The 16,869-nt window shown below is 48.6% G+C and overlaps 3 protein-coding genes across 4 annotated transcripts in view; 1 reads left to right on the forward strand and 2 right to left on the reverse strand.

Annotated features, from left to right (window-relative positions):
- Positions 1–5,286, reverse strand: part of LOC144170622 (uncharacterized) — a 15,306-nt gene extending 10,020 nt beyond the window's left edge. Inside the window, exon 1 of the mRNA XM_077700533.1 lies at positions 5,100–5,286. Coding sequence (XP_077556659.1) covers positions 5,100–5,265 — 166 coding nt within the window. The 5' untranslated portion in view covers positions 5,266–5,286. The remainder of the gene's footprint in view (positions 1–5,099) is intronic.
- Positions 5,287–6,132: 846 nt separating this feature from the next.
- LOC144159763 (doublesex- and mab-3-related transcription factor dmd-4-like) lies at positions 6,133–6,573 on the reverse strand. Its single transcript, XM_077691459.1, has one exon. It carries the CDS (start codon positions 6,394–6,396, stop codon positions 6,133–6,135), a length of 264 nt encoding a protein of 87 aa, XP_077547585.1. The 5' UTR covers positions 6,397–6,573.
- Positions 6,574–11,469: 4,896 nt separating this feature from the next.
- LOC144152961 (neurotrypsin-like) overlaps positions 11,470–16,869 on the forward strand; it is a 61,973-nt gene continuing 56,573 nt past the window's right edge. For both annotated transcript variants that reach the window (XM_077684572.1, XM_077684564.1), the window contains exons 1-2: positions 11,470–11,624; positions 16,733–16,793. In XM_077684572.1, coding sequence (XP_077540698.1) covers positions 11,574–11,624; positions 16,733–16,793 — 112 coding nt within the window. In that variant the 5' untranslated portion in view covers positions 11,470–11,573. The remainder of the gene's footprint in view (positions 11,625–16,732; positions 16,794–16,869) is intronic.

Genomic DNA, 16,869 nt, shown 5'->3' on the forward strand with positions numbered 1-16,869 from the left:
TCATGCTTTATGCAGCTGGCCCGCTCAATAGCTTTAATTTTCATTGCTTGCTTACTGAGCTCCCATATTTCTGAAGACGTATCGTGGCTGCCTTTTTCTATTTTGCTAAGCTGGTCTTTTATTCCTTCGCTTAAATTTACGTCATTAATAATTGTAGCGTTTAGCTACCACAACTCCCATGTAAAAGTGTTACGCCGTTTTTTGTACCCTATTCTACATGCTACAAGACAATGATCAGTAAAGGGCAGTGGCAAAACCGTGTAGTTGCGGCATTTTGGCACCATTTCTAACGATAAGTATATTCTGTCCAGTCGGGCTTGGCTTGTGCCTTGAAATTGAGTGTATTGCACACTTCTTGCGTCTTCCATGCATCCCGCTATATCCTCTAGCCCGAATTCCACGACCTGCTTACACAACAACTCAGTGCTCGCATCCTTAAAAGGCCTGCTGCTTACCTTGTCTCGTGCGGCTAATACGCAATTAAAGTCTCCTAGTAATGCTATCTGCCTATCATTACAAAGGAGCTGTCGTACATAGGAGAAAAAAATAACCCGTCCGTCTTTCGAATTCGGAGCATAAATGCACACAATTCGCCACTGGAGGCCACCAAAGGAAAAGTCGCAAACCACCATTCTTCCTGACACATGACGTTACGGTTTGGACGATCAAACCCGGCACCTTTCGCACAAAAAGCACGCACCCCGCCGAAGTACCGACTGCATGGCTAACACACGCGTAGTACCATGACGTGAAGCGCCGCACTATGCCCTCAGTCTCTGCCTCCCCGTGAACTTTAGTTTCCTGAACTGCTAACAAATCAACGTCGTGCTGCGTTAGAAATCGGTGCACTTGGCTTTGTTTCCTTTTCCCCGACAAACCCCTGACGTTGAGTGTAGCTACGTTCAGTGTGGGATCCTGAGACATTTTTAATCACATAGAGGACGAGAGCATGGCGCTTACATTTCGCGTCTAGCGCCCGTCTAGGCGCTCCCGTCCGCCACTGCGATGTCCTCCCCTGCGTTCCGCGTCTGGGGTGGCGTTCCCGATGGGCGCCTATCAGGAGGTATGTTAGGCCGGGTCCTGGGCGTCGACCGCCGCGTCTGCAAGAGCGAGCTCCCCAGCCACCCTTATCTGGTGCGGCAGATCCTCCAACTTGACGCCTTTTTTCAGTTTCAACAGCACAGACCTCGTCATGAAACCCTTTGTCAGCGACACCTTGGACGCGCCAGCGTTCCCGATTCACCTCAGCCACTTTGCCATACGGCGCGAGGGCTGCTCGGATGTCTTCGTCGGCGACGCCGTGCAACAGCCAGTGCAGCTTGAGTCTGATCTTGTTGGTCTTGCGGGTCGATTACGATGCACCGCCGGCCCTTGATTTGAAACTCGTTGATAACCAACATCTTCTTCGTCGGCTCGGCACTGTTGAAAGTTATCGCCCACACATGGTTGATCCGGAAAGTCCCAAAGGTGACAGACAACCTGTCCGTGTGAGAGCGTCTCTGAAATCTTCGACCTTGAACGGCCTAGTCTTCACGTTGCCGTGCAAAAACAACGTGTTCAGAACGATGCGTCCGGTGGGCAGATGTGGCAGTATTATCTGATAATCATCGCTATCGCTTTCCGTGGGCCTGTTTCCGCAGCTCGACAGAGCCGCCATTACTGCTCCTCTGTAGCTCATGATTGTGGTATGTAATGCAGGTGCTGCATTGCTCTCGTGCGAACGTTCAAAAGCTGCATCGGGTGTTTGCGGTTTTTGTGTGGGACTCAACCTGGGAGAGGTGCAGCCGCACCAACCTGTGTAGGCGAGTGAAAGATGGGGGACTGGGGCTGGCGCATTTATTCGTGCGCCAGATGGTCAACAGATTTCTTTTCTTAAGGGATGTAGAGACCCCTTTCTTCGAACAGTATGTCAACTGAGGCTGGGCAGGGTACTTCCTGACTATGTTGTCACCACCGAGTACTTGTCGTGGGGTATTTTTGGATTTTTGAAAGAAGTAGTTGGGAGTGTGAACTTTTTGAGTGCACGTTTCTCTAAAGATTATTTAAGCAAAGTACAGAGCTATGTACTGTGGAGGACCCGGCCAGGATGTGCTAAAAAGGGTGAAAAGAATGCAAGTACAGCCTGGAGTAAAGTCTTTTTTTTTCTGTCGACTACACACGGAAACAGTGTTAGTCCAGACTTTTATAGAAGAAAGGGGGCTTTTTGTACCATGGGGGACAGATTGCTTTAGCTGCAAACCCCCGGAAACGATAGACCATGTTTTTTTTTTTTTTGCATTGTTGGGAGGGCGTATATTTTTGGGGTGTTTTACAGAGTACACTTTTCAAAGACTTCCCGCTAAACCCACATGGCCTAAGGTGTCTCTCCGTTGACAGAGAGGATGGAATGCCGTATCACTTAGTCATGGCTCTGGGCCGCCACAGCATATGGCGCTCACGCACAGCAAGACTGTACAGTGACGTAGATGCCCGTTCTGCAAAGCAGTATTTCAGAGAAAGTGTAGGTCGTTTTGTGGAGGTTATTAAATCTCAAGACGTCTCGCCTAGGTGGCTGCCAAAAATAGAGCCGCTTACGTCATTGAAAGAATTTTAAAGGACATCACTAGCCCTAAGTCAGACCGCCTCACCACGTTGTTGTTGTATATCATTTACGCACTTGATCTGTGATGTGTTGTGAATTGTCGAATCCAGGCAATAAAGAAAAAAAAAGGCCAGCGGCCGAGTGGTCTGGAGCGCCAGGTGTTTTATTTTGCAAGTCACGTGACAAGTTCAAATCCCCGAGGGTACTTTTTTTTTTTGTAAGTTGACATTTTCGTTTTCGGCCGATGTTTTCTATACTGAGTTCACCATTTTTTGGCCGTAACGTTCACTTCTCCACGAACTAGTTCACAGAACGCGCGCAGGCTGACACTGGCGTGCTAGCGAGTTCTCGTTGGCGTGCTGTTGCCATAAGCACCGACTTCTTGCGGGCAGTGGGCACAGGCCATAATCAACAGACCCTTGGCCTGGTGCGAACACGCTTTTTACGTTACAGGCATGAGTAAGACAAGCTCCAAATATTGGGGAAAGGCGCATGGCATTTCAAAGTCTGCGGGGAAGCGGAGGGCGTTCATCCACTGCGTAGGCCTCGGCTAGTGATGGGTACGATTCTAAGCCGTCCTGGAAGAAGGCTTATCTTTTGAATTTTACAGCCGACAACATGGCAGAAGCGCGGTACGACGATTACGGAGATATCGAGAATGCCCATCCAACGATGCCGTCGGATGTCAAGCATGTTGTTTTGCAGAACCGAAACCGAAACTTGTTTGAATGCTAATCTTGGACATCGTCAAATCACGGTGCACCTCCTCCCGTCGTCACAGTCTTTAGATGGTGCGGCCGCCGCAGACCGCGCATGGTAGTTTTTCTTCCTTCGCACTACCGACTTATCAACCGGATAAACGATGAAAAGTGTGTTAATTTGAGCCAGTATACGCCGTGCAAGCAAAAACGGGGCGCTTGACCAATTCACTTCAGTGTCCCTTTAAAGCTCTCTCTCTCTCTCTCTCTCTCTCTCTCTCTCTCTCTCTCTCTCTCTCTCTCTCTCTCTCTCTCTCTCTCTCTCTCTCTCTCTCTCTCTCTCTCTCTCTCTCTCTCTAGTTATCAAAGATTTGTGGTTTGTGTTTGCGTCTGCCTGTACGCCTGAACCTCCATCCAGGATGACGGGGTCCTGATCTCACTTCTTATTTTGTGAGGAGAGGAATGAAACGGCTGTCCTTCGCACCAACACACCATTCCTTTCCCAACAAAACACTGAGTGATGTTTCAAGCATCGCTAGCCCTGCTCCGGGGGGTGACTGGCTTGCCAACCTAACATATATCTAGTGGGCGAATTTTACTCTGTAGGTGCGACGGGATTCGTCACAAAAGATCGACATGCTTAGCTTAACTGGACAGAAGTGTAAAACGTCGTAAAGGCCGTCACACAGCCTTCTTCGCCCTGTAATATAACACTCGACCCAGCATGATCCGAACCTGCATCTTCTAGGTCATGAAACGAGTAAAGTGGGCAACCATTAAGCGACGTGGGAATTTAATAGCCGTAAGATAACTTCACTGGCGGCTGCGTCGCACGCTAGGGAATGTGCCCACGCTGGGTATGAGAAGGCACGTACCCTGCAAATAATTGACCAAAAAACTAGTAATGGCCATCAGAACGCCAGAAGAAAAGTAAACTCAGAAGGGCTACGCTATGATGGTGATGATGTCGGTAGTGGTGACGATAGTGCTTACATTCAACGACCCCCCTCTCGTAGCGAACCTGTCAGCAGTAGTATAAGAATCCCCCGTGTATATCAAGAATTGCTCAAGGCATAATAAAAAATAAGTTTGAGCCAATAATGACGTGTCCTCTCTGGGGATTGGTCAAGAAGTTTAAATGGTTAATTTATATCAGAAGTGAACTTCCATCCCAGTATCAGCATCCGCTATGGGAAGGCGTGAACCCCACCCCCTTATCAGCATCGGCTGTGAGATAACACCGCATCTCCCCGCAAGGCATTGTTCAAGAAGCTACAAATGCCGGTGAGATCCGCCGCGGTGGCTCAGTGGCTAAGGCGCTGCGCTGCTGAGCCCCAATGACGCGGGTTCGATCCCGTCCTTGGCGGCTACATTTCAGATGGAGGCGGGAAGCGGAAACGCCCCTGTCTAGATTTAGGCGCACGTTAAAGATTCCCAGGGGGTCAAAATTAGCCCGGAGCCCTCCACTACGGCGCGGCTAATGGCGCAGGTGTAGCTTCGGCGAGTTAAACACCATAATCAAAAACAAATGAGGCTTTTCGACATCAAATGTTCAAATGAAAAAATCAGCTAAAGCTCTACTTAGTCTGTACTTCACATTCATTGTCAGCATGATCAAGCTTTCTTCAAAAAATTTCCCGTAAAATGTAACTCACTTAATCCCCGCTGGTTTCGCTTTTGCTGAATCTCTGAGTTCATGCGTTGCCGTTACCCTCTATATTCGTATCCCAGAAGTGGCGGAGCGAACGCTTGCTTCTGAGTGTCCGTCGGTTCAATGGCCATGCATGAGGATGCGCACAATGGAAAGAACAAAGTCTCACCTGCAGTCCCAAAGGCAGACGTTCCTGTAGAGAGACGACCGTTCGGGCCGGTTTCATACATGTCCCGCTTGCTCCACGGTGCCCTGTTAGATGCCTGAGGACTTAGGGAAAAATCGGCCAACCCCGTGTCCAGGTCTTCGTCGTCGCTCACAGGCCGGTCGCCCATGGACTCTGCGACCGCATGGGCCCTGCGGAATAAGCACGTTATAATACCTGTTTCGACCCTCTTTTCACTCGCTTCCTTCCTTTCTTTGTGACCTGCATGGTTCTAAGATTCCGACACGAAGCTACATTCTGTAAAAGGTCCCTGGGCATGCAGTGACGGCGTCTTTTAGGGGCAACGCGAATGTGCTACCGTTCTGTGTTTGTTTTGCCTCGTTTGATTGAGACGGTTAAAGTTCAAGGGACTTCATTTTAATAAGCTATTGCGAACGCATTCACTAGCATTCCGTTCATTTGAACAGGAGCATCATTCCCGCTCACCACAGTTCTCTCAGTGCTGATTACTTGGAAGTCCTTGCGTGTTATGCAAGGCATGCTCGCACAGTAGTTATACTATATGAGAGCTTGCTTTGAGCGCAACATCAAGTTTAAGCGATTGTTCCCCTGGGTTATATAATCATGTAGGCTATCAGGTGTAATAAAGGCTGGAACTTTTCACGAAGAATTGCCCAAAACTTCTCAAGCGGGCTTCAAAGTATTTTTAAAATTCTAGCATCCAAGGGTGATTCCTGCAGTACATCGTTTGAGGGCATTGCGCCTCAGTCTACAATGGGAATGAGCGAAACGTTAGGCCATTGCGCGACATGGCAAGCGAGCTAGCAAAAGAATCGCGGAGCCTGCTCTTACGAGCGAGCGCACAGGCCGAGGCCGTGACAACGACTATCAGCGGATATATCGGTGCATTCAAAAAGCGCTGTGCACTTTGTGACGTGACAACATGCACCTCTGTTTTTCTGTGCGAGTCAACGGAAAAGGGCTGCCATGTTTACACGCACGGACGTGCAGGCCCCAAAACTCGCGGGGGAGGCGATCACCTTCTGAGAGCCACCTGCTTGGCCATGACCCGCTGCCGCTCAGCAATGAGCTCGCACTTCTCGCAGGCGCACTCGCGGAACGGGCAGTGGCGCTTGTGTCCCCGCACCAGTCGCCGGCGGCCGTGGTTGCGGCAGCGGGCGCACTTGGGCTGCCGGCCGGACGTCGGAGGCCGCAGCGTGCGTGCCGCGGCCGCTGACGGAAGCACGGCTTCCGAGACGCCCGAAGGCGCGTACACCGCTGCTGCTGCGCCGCTGTTCATCGCCGTACGAAGGTCGAGAAGCGCCGACGCGTTCAGCCACGGAATCGCCACCGTTGCTGGACCGAGATGCGGTGGAGAGGGCCACTGAGAGAGAGGGTGTTCAGATTCGAGTCGCGGTTGGTCACGCCTCACGACCGCGGCGCGCTCGAGTTCGACCCGAGCCCCATCAACGCTAAATAGAGGCCTTAAACGGGGCATTTTCAGAGGATGGCTGATCGTGCGATTATGGAATATTGAGCGGATAAAACGCAAAGGGAATGACAGCTTTGCGAGGCTAAGATAGCCGATGGCTTGGGAAAGCAATGCGCAGGAAGAAATAGGGAGCACTAAGGCCTGTTCGAGTATCGAAAGTACGGAGTCCTCCAGAGCTGCATTTCTCTTCCCGAGAACGAAAATGATGGCTTGTGGCGATGGAAGCGGCTGGCCGGTTAGAAACACCTGCAAGTACCCATGCCAAGCAGCCTTGCTGGAACATTGCCTGCCTGAGTTTATAGTTTCATTTGATGTCACCAGAGTCTTCTGGATTACAATAAGATTTAGGTGTGAATACCTTAAGAGAAAACATCAATTTAATTAGAAGACACCAGAAGAGTCAATAGACACAAAAAGAAATTTTAGTTATACGAAGTAATATAACAGCCGATAGAAACACATTATTTGGGTTTTGCGAGAGCTAGGCGCACTTTAATTCTCGACGTGACCCAAATATACATCGTTTTGTCATAATAACTCAAGCTACATTACTAACGGCCCACATTGAATCGGTACAGAAGGGATCATTAAAAGGCTAAACCATCTCTCTTTGTTAGGCGCTGAGAATAAAATATAATTAGGCTCTCAAAACTAGCTAACGGTTTAAGAATGGTGTAGCATCATGAGCGCGCGCGCGCGTGTATGTAAAAATGATTTCTCTACTAAAAACCTCTAACAGCCTCTAAGAATTAGAATGCAGGAAACACCGACGGCTGTCAGATCTGTTGCTTTGAAGGAGAAGGAGGAGAATAAACATTTAATGGAGCAGTCAATGTTGTTGGGTTGATCGCCAGGTGGGGGGGGGACCTCCTTAGTCCAGGAAGCCCTGGGTCTTAGCGGCCTGTCTCGCCGAAAAGTATTTATGGCGGCATATTTCGCAACGCCGCTGCAGCGTTTTGAGCAATATTTTATGTTTAAATTCCTTTCACACACATTGTACAAGCGCACAGGCTGTCTACGTCAATGAGAAAGCCTCTATTTGAACACAAAAAAAAAAGACTGCACGGAACACCGCTCTCGTTTGTGTATGCACAAAGCAAAATACCTCATAAATACAGCTAGCATAAACGCCAGTTCAGATGCTACCCCGCCAATTTTTTACACAGGCCAATGCGATTGTTTCCGCACGTAAAAAGTTACTGCTGTACTAGCGCCTCCATTTACAACGACCTAGTCCGACAAAAACAATACGCAGTTTCTGGTTAGCTTTGGAAATACACGTTTCGACATCGGCAGGGTTGCCACAACTCGATCTTTTCTTATAGCTTTCTGCAGTCTCGGGTAAATCCCAGAAACTGGGGAAAAAATGCGGCGGAATGTTTTTTTTTTTTTTTAATTCAGATTGTTTCCATTAATTTTGAGAGGAAGCCTTACCGGGAAGAAGTTCTATAAGATGCACAGATGCACTTTATTCTTGAACTTCTTGATTCCAAACATTATAAATAAGGGAGCTTCGTCCGACGGTTATCTCTCCGAAAGGAAAGCCAGAAGTCCTGAGTGCAGTAGGTTGTTCTGCTTTGAAACTGATCTTCTGTGGTTTGCTAATGCATCAAATAAGGTTTCTATCTCCTGCATCATCCCGAAGTTGTTTACGTCATAACTGAGAACAATCAGCTGAAGTGAATCTTTAACGCGGGGGCTCTCGTTTAAAGAAAGGACGGCGACTCCTATCAAGCCCTTTCAAGCGTTATTATCAACAGGGATATCTCATTTAGTGCACATGCGTGTGTCTTTCCTTCAGAAGAAACTCACAGCCCAAACTTTTTGCTTAAAAGGCCTGTCGGGAACCACCGGTCAATGCAAGGCTGCAGCTGCACCATGCAGCTTCGTTGAGCTTCCGGCGATTTCGAATCTCCACGCAATTGACAGCATCCAAGCTGATGTTGTTTCTGTCTGCATTTGGCGGGGTGCCCAAGACCACCCGCTGAGACACTACGAATCTCCATAATAAGCGTCCTGACCACGCTGCCGTCTCACAATCTTTTGCAGCACCCTACAAGTTGACCGAAAGCAGCCCTTCCTGCCCTTGTTATAAAACCAGTGCGTGCTGAAATACGGTCATGGTACGGTCACGGTACACGCCTGCTGTCGCACCATGCCCTCCGAGGGGGTGCCTGGTAAAGTCCGAGGTTTGACGCGCATTCGTGGTATTGGGAACGAAGCTGACTTTCATCACTGGCTCTGAAATTTTCTTACTGCACGGCGCACACGACGACAGGAAACATAAATACACCGATGGTTTAGTAAGTCCGTCCAGCTCGGCAGGTGCGGGGTCTGCAACAGCAGAATCCCCCACAATTCGATCCCGTTTTACCCATGCCCCAAGTCCGAGTCAGAACTTGCAGCCATTCGGGGTGCCCTTGCGTTCCTTATTCAAGCTACTTTCCAAAAGCGGTCAGTGTAAAGTCACCATCCAGGGTCTGTGAGTAGCCCTGCGCCTTAGCATTTACACTAACTGGTGTCGGAGGTTCGAGAACAATTCCGCCAGGCCGGCATGAATGGTTGTGACGCTGTGTCCTATACTGGCTGCCCAGTCACGGCGTAATCACCGGCAACCATTTGACTGATGCAGCTGTCCTGTCAAGCCCCATCAATGAACGCTCCGTCTTGCTTTCTCTATGGATGGATGCCGCGAGGGCGCTTTGTTTTTCGCACGCACGACAACCCTAAAGAAGGGAAGTTCAGCTAATGAACGAATTCCCGCCTCCACATCCCGGATGCCCTACTCCGGCGCAGTTTTCAGTATGGGCTGTCTCAATCCCCGTCAACTCCGACAGTGGTTGAGAGGCTCCACAAAAGCCTACTTCTCCGTCTGGATGGTCAGGAGCGGCCGCTGTGACGCCTGTAGGGCAGTACATGCCGTTCTTTGTCGTTTGTTGAACGTGTGAGAGACGCGTGCATTCCATCGTGCGGCGCCTATTCAACGAACGGACATTCACGGTAGAACCTGTCTTGGGACATTTGTCTCGGCCATATCCTTCGAGAGGCATGCACACACCATACATTCTCGGTCCTTCGATTCTGATAAGCGCATGTCCTGACAAAAACTACAGGTTCGTATGCACTTGTTTTATCATGACAAAACAGTCAGTTCAGTTGCGTAAACCAACGTTACATCAAATTGAAATCTTTTGATAACGCTCGTAAACGCCATCGGTGCTTAAAATAGTCTTTCTTTTTTTTTTAATATTCTTTGTTCTGCAGCAAAGCATTCCTTGGACTTCCTCCTTTTTTAAATGATTAAAAACATAGATCATATGGGCATGTTCTGTTACATAGTTTTGCCGCCTACTGTACTTTTATCGTAAAGCTGGAGCATTGCTTTCACGCCTGTGATTTGCTTCTTCAACGCGACGTAAACGCCACCTTGCGCCATATCCCCCCCCCCCCCTTCCAAAAGAAAAGCTATACGTCAGCTCTTGTTACCCAACCCACTCAAGCTTACCCAACGACCGAGCGGTCACCGACATATTTTTTTTTTCCTTGAAAGAGGGCCGGCGGGCGCACGGGGAACGCGAGGCGCTTTGTGGGTCGCCCTTATTTGACCAATTTTTATCTCGATTTTACTGCCCCTTCCAAGGCGCTGCTCCGTCTCACTTTTCTTAATTACGCGCAGGTACGGCAGCGCACGAACGCTGTGGTTCGGCAACGCATGAAGCTATTGATTGCAAGGACAAATGGTGGAAACGATGAAGTCAACGAAGTAAGCTTATAAGCGACCTATCACGGTGGATAATTTGGTTTAAAAAGAAGCAGTAGTATACCTTTCCGTGAAAAGTCTCGTCGAACGCATGAAAATCGAGGTTTAGTGTTATGATTGAACAAGACAGCAAGCAAGGAAGCGGGCAAGCATGCCAACAAGGCAGTATCTATAGAACGGTACGCGCTACTGTTTTCCGTTCCTCTACAATCGGGAACGATGTGCCAGGTGTTGGTACGTGGGAAAAGGACTATGGCAGTTTCATTTTCTCAACACCAGGTAACACTGATTTTAATTTACCTATAGATGGACACACCACACGAGTACGTGCTGTATGTGGATCGGGGCAGTTTTATTTTCTTTATACGAAATAACCCGCCGGATCTGTCTAGCCACAGCCTGGATTTTTACCTTTGCTGATTCCACTATAGAAGCAAATCCTCCAAACGAAGGTTAATTTGTGGTTTTGCTTCCTGAGCTTTATGAAAGCTCATAAAACATGTGTATTATTGTACATCTAGACACCAAAGGAGCAGTTATGAATCCTGCGTAGAGGTCCGGTGGACTGGCTTTGATCCTAACAATTGCGTTTTTTATCTTTCAGTTCTGCGCTAAATACGTCGATTCACGCACACACGCACGTACGCCCGCACGTTCAGAAATGAAAGATGGGTTGGGTGCGTGCTACTAAAGGCATTTTATGTCCGAAATATATATAATTACAAACTTCCCAGTCGTTTCAATGGCCTGCAGCGTCCTAGCAAAAAAAAATAGAGATTAAATTTGTGCTAACGATGTTGACTATGGCATTTGTTGTGGCCGAATCAACGCTTGTCATTGTGGGTTACCCGTACAGCCACAACTTTACAGCAACAGTTGCCACAAAACGCACAAATTACGTATCGGCTTCGTGTGCGCAGTGAAATCGGCGGGACAATTTCAATGAAAGTTGTTGCCAGACGCAAGTTTTTAGCTCCAGTGATTGTGTTTCCGCTCAGTAAACAACAGTGAGGCTCACTTTGCCTTCGGCTGGACGCAAACACGCGACCCCCGCAGGCCGCCTATCTTCTGCTTCGCTATAGCAAAAGGCAGCATCTGAGAAGCGATAACCGGATGCTTAGGCTGCGAAAAGGGGCTCTTTTGCGTAACGCGCGCTTCACACGACGGCAGCCCATCTTGGGCGCTAGCACGACCCCAGCTTTGTTTTCGATGAAAGAGCGCTGCTATGTCCGCTCTAAGATGGATTACGGTCCTGGCCATTGTGACTGGGCGGAACGTGAGTGGCGCACGTTACTTGCTTGCCGTTTTCTTTGCGAACTGCGGAAGTGCTGCGAGTGGGCGCCCGCAGCTCCGCCCTGTTCGGTTTGCTAAGGGCAGCCATGAGGTTTTCCCGCATTCTAAATGTGCCTTATCTCATCAGTACGAGATAATACTTTCTGCTTGTTGGCTGCCGTAAGTATGCCGTTTCCCAAAAATACATGGCTCTGAATTGAAAGATAGAGCTATCACAGTGCATTCCGCGATTGAAGAAATTGGAACAAATGATCCGAAGAAGTTAATTTCTTACAACCGTGCGTTGTGAGGCCCCGTGAGGCCCCGTCGTCAGTTTAATATCGTTCCAGCCATTTTCTTTACAGTTAATAGGGTTGTTTTGTGCGGGTAAACAAAATTTACAATTGAGCGTTATCAGGAGTACAGCTGTTAGAAATTGACAGTAAAATATCTTTTTATCTCGCGATATAATGGAGCGCATTTTTCAGATGTATTATATGGTAGAGACCGAGTTCAACTGACTGGTCATGATTGTAAGCAGACCATTGCTGTATTGCTGTAATGTATAAGTGCGAGCGAATTGCAGTCGGGGTGATGCTGTTGTTCACAGTTCTCATCTTTGTAATCGAGCCCCTGTCTAGAAATAAAAGTATGCTCTTCACACGCTCGCTAAACATCAAACAATCCATCCGATAATTGAAATTGTAGTTGAAACTATACTCTTGGGTCCCAGCCACCTACTCACCTTCATTTCTGAGAAGACGTCCGCCTAATAGCTTCGGTTTTTTTATGTGCGGAGCCCCTTAGGACCGCACAATGTCCGTGCGCGTCCGTGCGCATAGCATTTACAATCGCAAAAATCACACAGTCACCGGCAGGATTCGAGCCTGTGTCTAGTAGACCAGACAGAGTTAGTGTCAGTCGTCTTACCCATTGGGCTACGACCATGAGTCAAACGGCTTACTCCCTCGCCTTTACCGGTGTGGAGTACCTTAGGACCTCCCAATGTTCGTCCTCCTCCATCCGTGCGCACACCACCATCAAGCGAAAATCAAGCGAAATTTGGTTTGAGCCGTGAGTTGCAGTTTCATTGAGGGAATAATCAAGGTGCAACTCACGGCTCAAATCGAATGATGGTCGGGGCGCAAACCGGATGTCACTCGGGGCGCAACTTGGATGTCATTTCGAGTCCCCGTACTCCGCACCCTCGCCATCATCCACGGAGTGAAGATGCTGCCATTTTTTTTTTATTGCGAGAGTAATAAATGGCCCATTGAGTGAAATAGCCGGCGTCAGGCGTCGGCGCCCGTTGCAGCGAAACGGCGCCTAGGCCACGTACATTTGAAGCGTTCCCCAGCGCGAGGCGTTCCAGCACGCGCTTTAACTCGGGAATAGCTGAAGGGGCCGTCAACGCCAGTACTGGCAGTGCACACACAGCAGATGAAGTAAAGAAGGGGAAGAATGCAGCCGCCAAGCGAGGGAACAAACAAGGAGCGAAATCCACCATGTCGTCACCTCGCCGAATACATGGCTACCGGAAAGAGCAGCGGAGCGACACGTAAGAGATTGATCGAAACCATTCGAAAGCGTTAAGGTGGAAGCGGATTGCAAAGCAAATCGCCTCAAGCGGCAAGAGGACGAAGCCGTTCGAGAACGCGGGGCGGAAGCAAGTGCCTCATGCGTTCAATGGAACATCAATGCTTTCTCAATGAGAACCATTAAAAGGACACTGAAGTCAAAACTGAAGTTGGTCTAAATAGATTGATTGGCATCCCCAGAAAACAAATATATCAGTCTCTGGGGGCAGTATCTTGAAAATAATCGCGTAAATAATCAAAAAGTGGGGCTATCAGTCGCCCAGCAAAGATGGCGTGAACGGCGAGTGAGTGGATGTGCCAAGGGTCACGTGATAAATAACAGAACAAGAGCCGCGCACAGAATGTTTCAAAGAAACACATGAAATCTTTCTTTGCTCGTTAACTTTTATATCTCATAAACAATCATAACTGTACAGGTATAATTTAAGCCACGCCGGCATTCGCAAGCTGCTAAGCCGCGGCGCCGGTGGCGGTTGCGATGGTTAAATAACCATCGCAATCGCAATATTGTATACATTAGGCGTAGTCATACGCCTGATATCTCCTTGTTTAGATCTTGTCGGCAAATAGCGCATCGGCCTTCCACTGTTCCGCTCTTCTGTGGGCAGTAATTTGCGTCTCATAGAACGTGTTTCGCTCCCTCACGTGGCGCTGTCTGCCCGAACAAGTTTTGCACCCAGGCTGGCGGTCGAAGCTGCGTGTGTGTTGTGGTCGCGTTCGCTTCGCGATGAAATACCACGGCGAGCTCTTGCGGTTCGGCTTTGCTTACTATGTTGGAATTATCACTAGCGACGATTCAATTCGCACCGGGTATGTAGAGAGTGTGCAATTTTTTGTAAGACCTTCTCGGCTCGCGCCGGAGTGAAGTGACTTGTTTGCTCCCGTAAATCGCAGGAGCATGTTACCCTTACGATGAAGACGAGGCAATCGATCGCCTGTTAATTTGGCGCTGCCGCCTGCCGTGGCGAGGTGTTCTAAGCCATTTCTGATTGTGTTGAAGTTGAATGAAATGTGGACGCCAAACCAGGTATTTTGATTCAGGGCATTGTGTGCTGCTATGCTTCCACTACGGTGCGTACTTAGGAAAATGATATTTGTATCATGCTATGCGCGTTTTTCATTCCATTCTGGAACCAAAGCTTTTGTTAGAAGTGGTTTCGGCGCTCTTAAAAGGCCTAAGCCCACTTCTGGCAGATGGGATAACTGGCAACACGCTTCGCAAAAAAAAAATATCAGATGCCGCAATAAGCGTTGCAATATCGCGACGGAAAACTGAAGAAACGTTCTACTGATGTCGCGGTGCCGACGTAGCGGGCCACCCAAATAGAGATAGAGAAGACAAGACTGCGCTTGTCTTGTCCTCTCTATCTTCGTCCTTGTCTTTTGCGCGAACTTATTCCCTCGTACATCTTTCGCTGCCGAACGAACGCTAACGGGACTTCGGGGCGTTTGAACTTTCGTCTAAGCCCAACTTTCTATTTGCTTTCAGTGTCCGTTTAAGCAGTGCTAAGGTGTCCTCGGGCATTTTAAACTTAGATGCCATATTCATGCATTGTAATCACGCATACTTTTGCTTGTCCCTTTTTTTTTAAATCCCCACTAACGTGAAACCTGGGGAAGGGTGAAGCATGCAGTGTGTAAGTGTATTCTTGGCGCCTTTAATGCATAGCCAAAGAATGCTATGCATTAAAACAGCGGTTCACTTTTCCCTGGAGAGTTGTCGGTTCTATAAAGTGCGCAAATGAACCTCCCGCTTGACAAATACCGCAAGTAAAAGGGCGAGCAAGCAAGGAAACAAGCCGTCATTCCCAAAAGCCAACATCCTGGGCGCGAAAAAGCGCGGAAGAGTGATGAGCGTGCGCCGTCCGGCGGCGAATGCCGCCGGACGGCGCGGCGAGGATGTTGGTGTCGGCGTCGAAAAAGTCGGCCTGTAAAAGGAGACTGTACTATATGATTGGACACAAGTATCCGTACTGCATCTTTCCTTTCTAACTTTCTTTCCAATCAATACACACGGACGAACCCCTTGGTCGTTGCATGAAAATTGGTGTCGACGAAAGTAAGGCGGCGCGTCACGTTCACAGCGAGAACATCTACGTCGAAAGTTCATTCCATTGAGGTTGGCCCTATAACAGGCTGCACGCAGCTTTTATCCGCTCTTCGCAGTTTCCCCGCTTGTGTATTCCTTGTGTGTCGGTGTGTGGCAAAGCGCAAGAGACAATTTTGTTTTCGTGACCAATCTGTCTAGAAACCGATGGGTCTGTGCCTTCTGAGCAGAACCATGACGTGGGTGCACGTGCAGGGGCCGGCGCTCGTTTTTCGAAAGCATACGGCCCTCTATAGGTATAACCAACAACGGCTTGTATTTTTTCCTCTGCTGCTAGCAGTAAATGAAAATTCAACAAAATATGGTAAATTGCTCTTCCTCGAGGACTTTTCTGTGGAACCTTACCGTTGTATTTATGTAGTTGCATAACCGCAAAGAAGTTTTGGCGCGTGACTTCGGCTTTAAAATTTCAAATTTTGAGGGGTTTACGCCCCGAAGCTACACCTGGGCGATGAGGCGCGCCGTAGCCAAGAGCTCCGGATTAATTTAGGCCTCCTGGGTTTCTTTAACGTGCGCCGAAATCCCGACACACGGGCGTCCTTGCTTTGAGCCTCCGTCTGAAAAGCGGCCACCAAGGGTGGGAAGCGAACCCGCCTCCTTGGGCTCAGCAGCCCAACGCCTGAGTCACTGAGCCACCGCGGCTGCTGATTTCGACTCCGGTACCACTGGGGCCAGCGTTGGATCCCCTGCGCTGACAAGCGCCTTTGATTTTTGACATATGCCTAAAATGCGCACGTAGACGCGCATAAACATTTTAAGATGAGTTTGTTACTACGGCAGCAGTTTCATGAGTATATCAAGGATTGAAAAAGCGGGGTAATAAACTATAAAATGGCTAACAGAATAAAAGCGAGTTTCACCGCCCTACTGGCATTGACTATGAAAATATCGGTTGTCATCACCGCAAGGAAAATGGACAATGGACGAATTGACAACAGGGTCATGATCACCGTGGTCGACGCATCACCGAACACTACGTGAAAGTGCCATCACTGTGTGAAAGAGCCGTGTTTTAAAAGTCTGAAATAGCTTGCGAACTCATTCCTCTGGGGCCCTAATTCGTAGTGCCCCACTATGATCGTCCCGTTCTTTTCCAGATTGTATGCTGTCCCTCGTTATTATTTTAATTTCCTCGTTTTGAAGAAGCGATTTGCCGTTCAAGACCGCGATGGCGAAGTAAATCCATGGAAGTCTTTCTGAATTAGGATTATGAGCAATAGTATTACGTAGAGCAGACTATGCATTAATAAAATTGCAGGTCTGGCACTTTTTCAAACATCACAAAACACAGCGATTATGAGATACTTTTAAATCGTGGGCACGTTCTTATTATAAGTGTATTTGCATAATTTTGGTTCGTTACGTTAAGTCGAACGATGTCTTTTTTTTTTCCTTCAACCGATGTAGGAATGCTTTTTTTGGAGGAACGCCCATCGAGACCTCCACTTTGCCTCTGGACGCCGACATGGTGGGTGGTTCTGACTAGTGTTGGCTAAACGGGAACCACCATAAAGCAACGCACGAGAGCCCTGCATGAGAACAAC

This window comes from Haemaphysalis longicornis, unplaced genomic scaffold (genome assembly GCF_048455015.1).
Source record: "Haemaphysalis longicornis isolate Haplotype H1 unplaced genomic scaffold, Haemaphysalis longicornis Haplotype H1 scaffold_1, whole genome shotgun sequence".
Lineage (NCBI taxonomy): Eukaryota > Metazoa > Arthropoda > Arachnida > Ixodida > Ixodidae > Haemaphysalis > Haemaphysalis longicornis.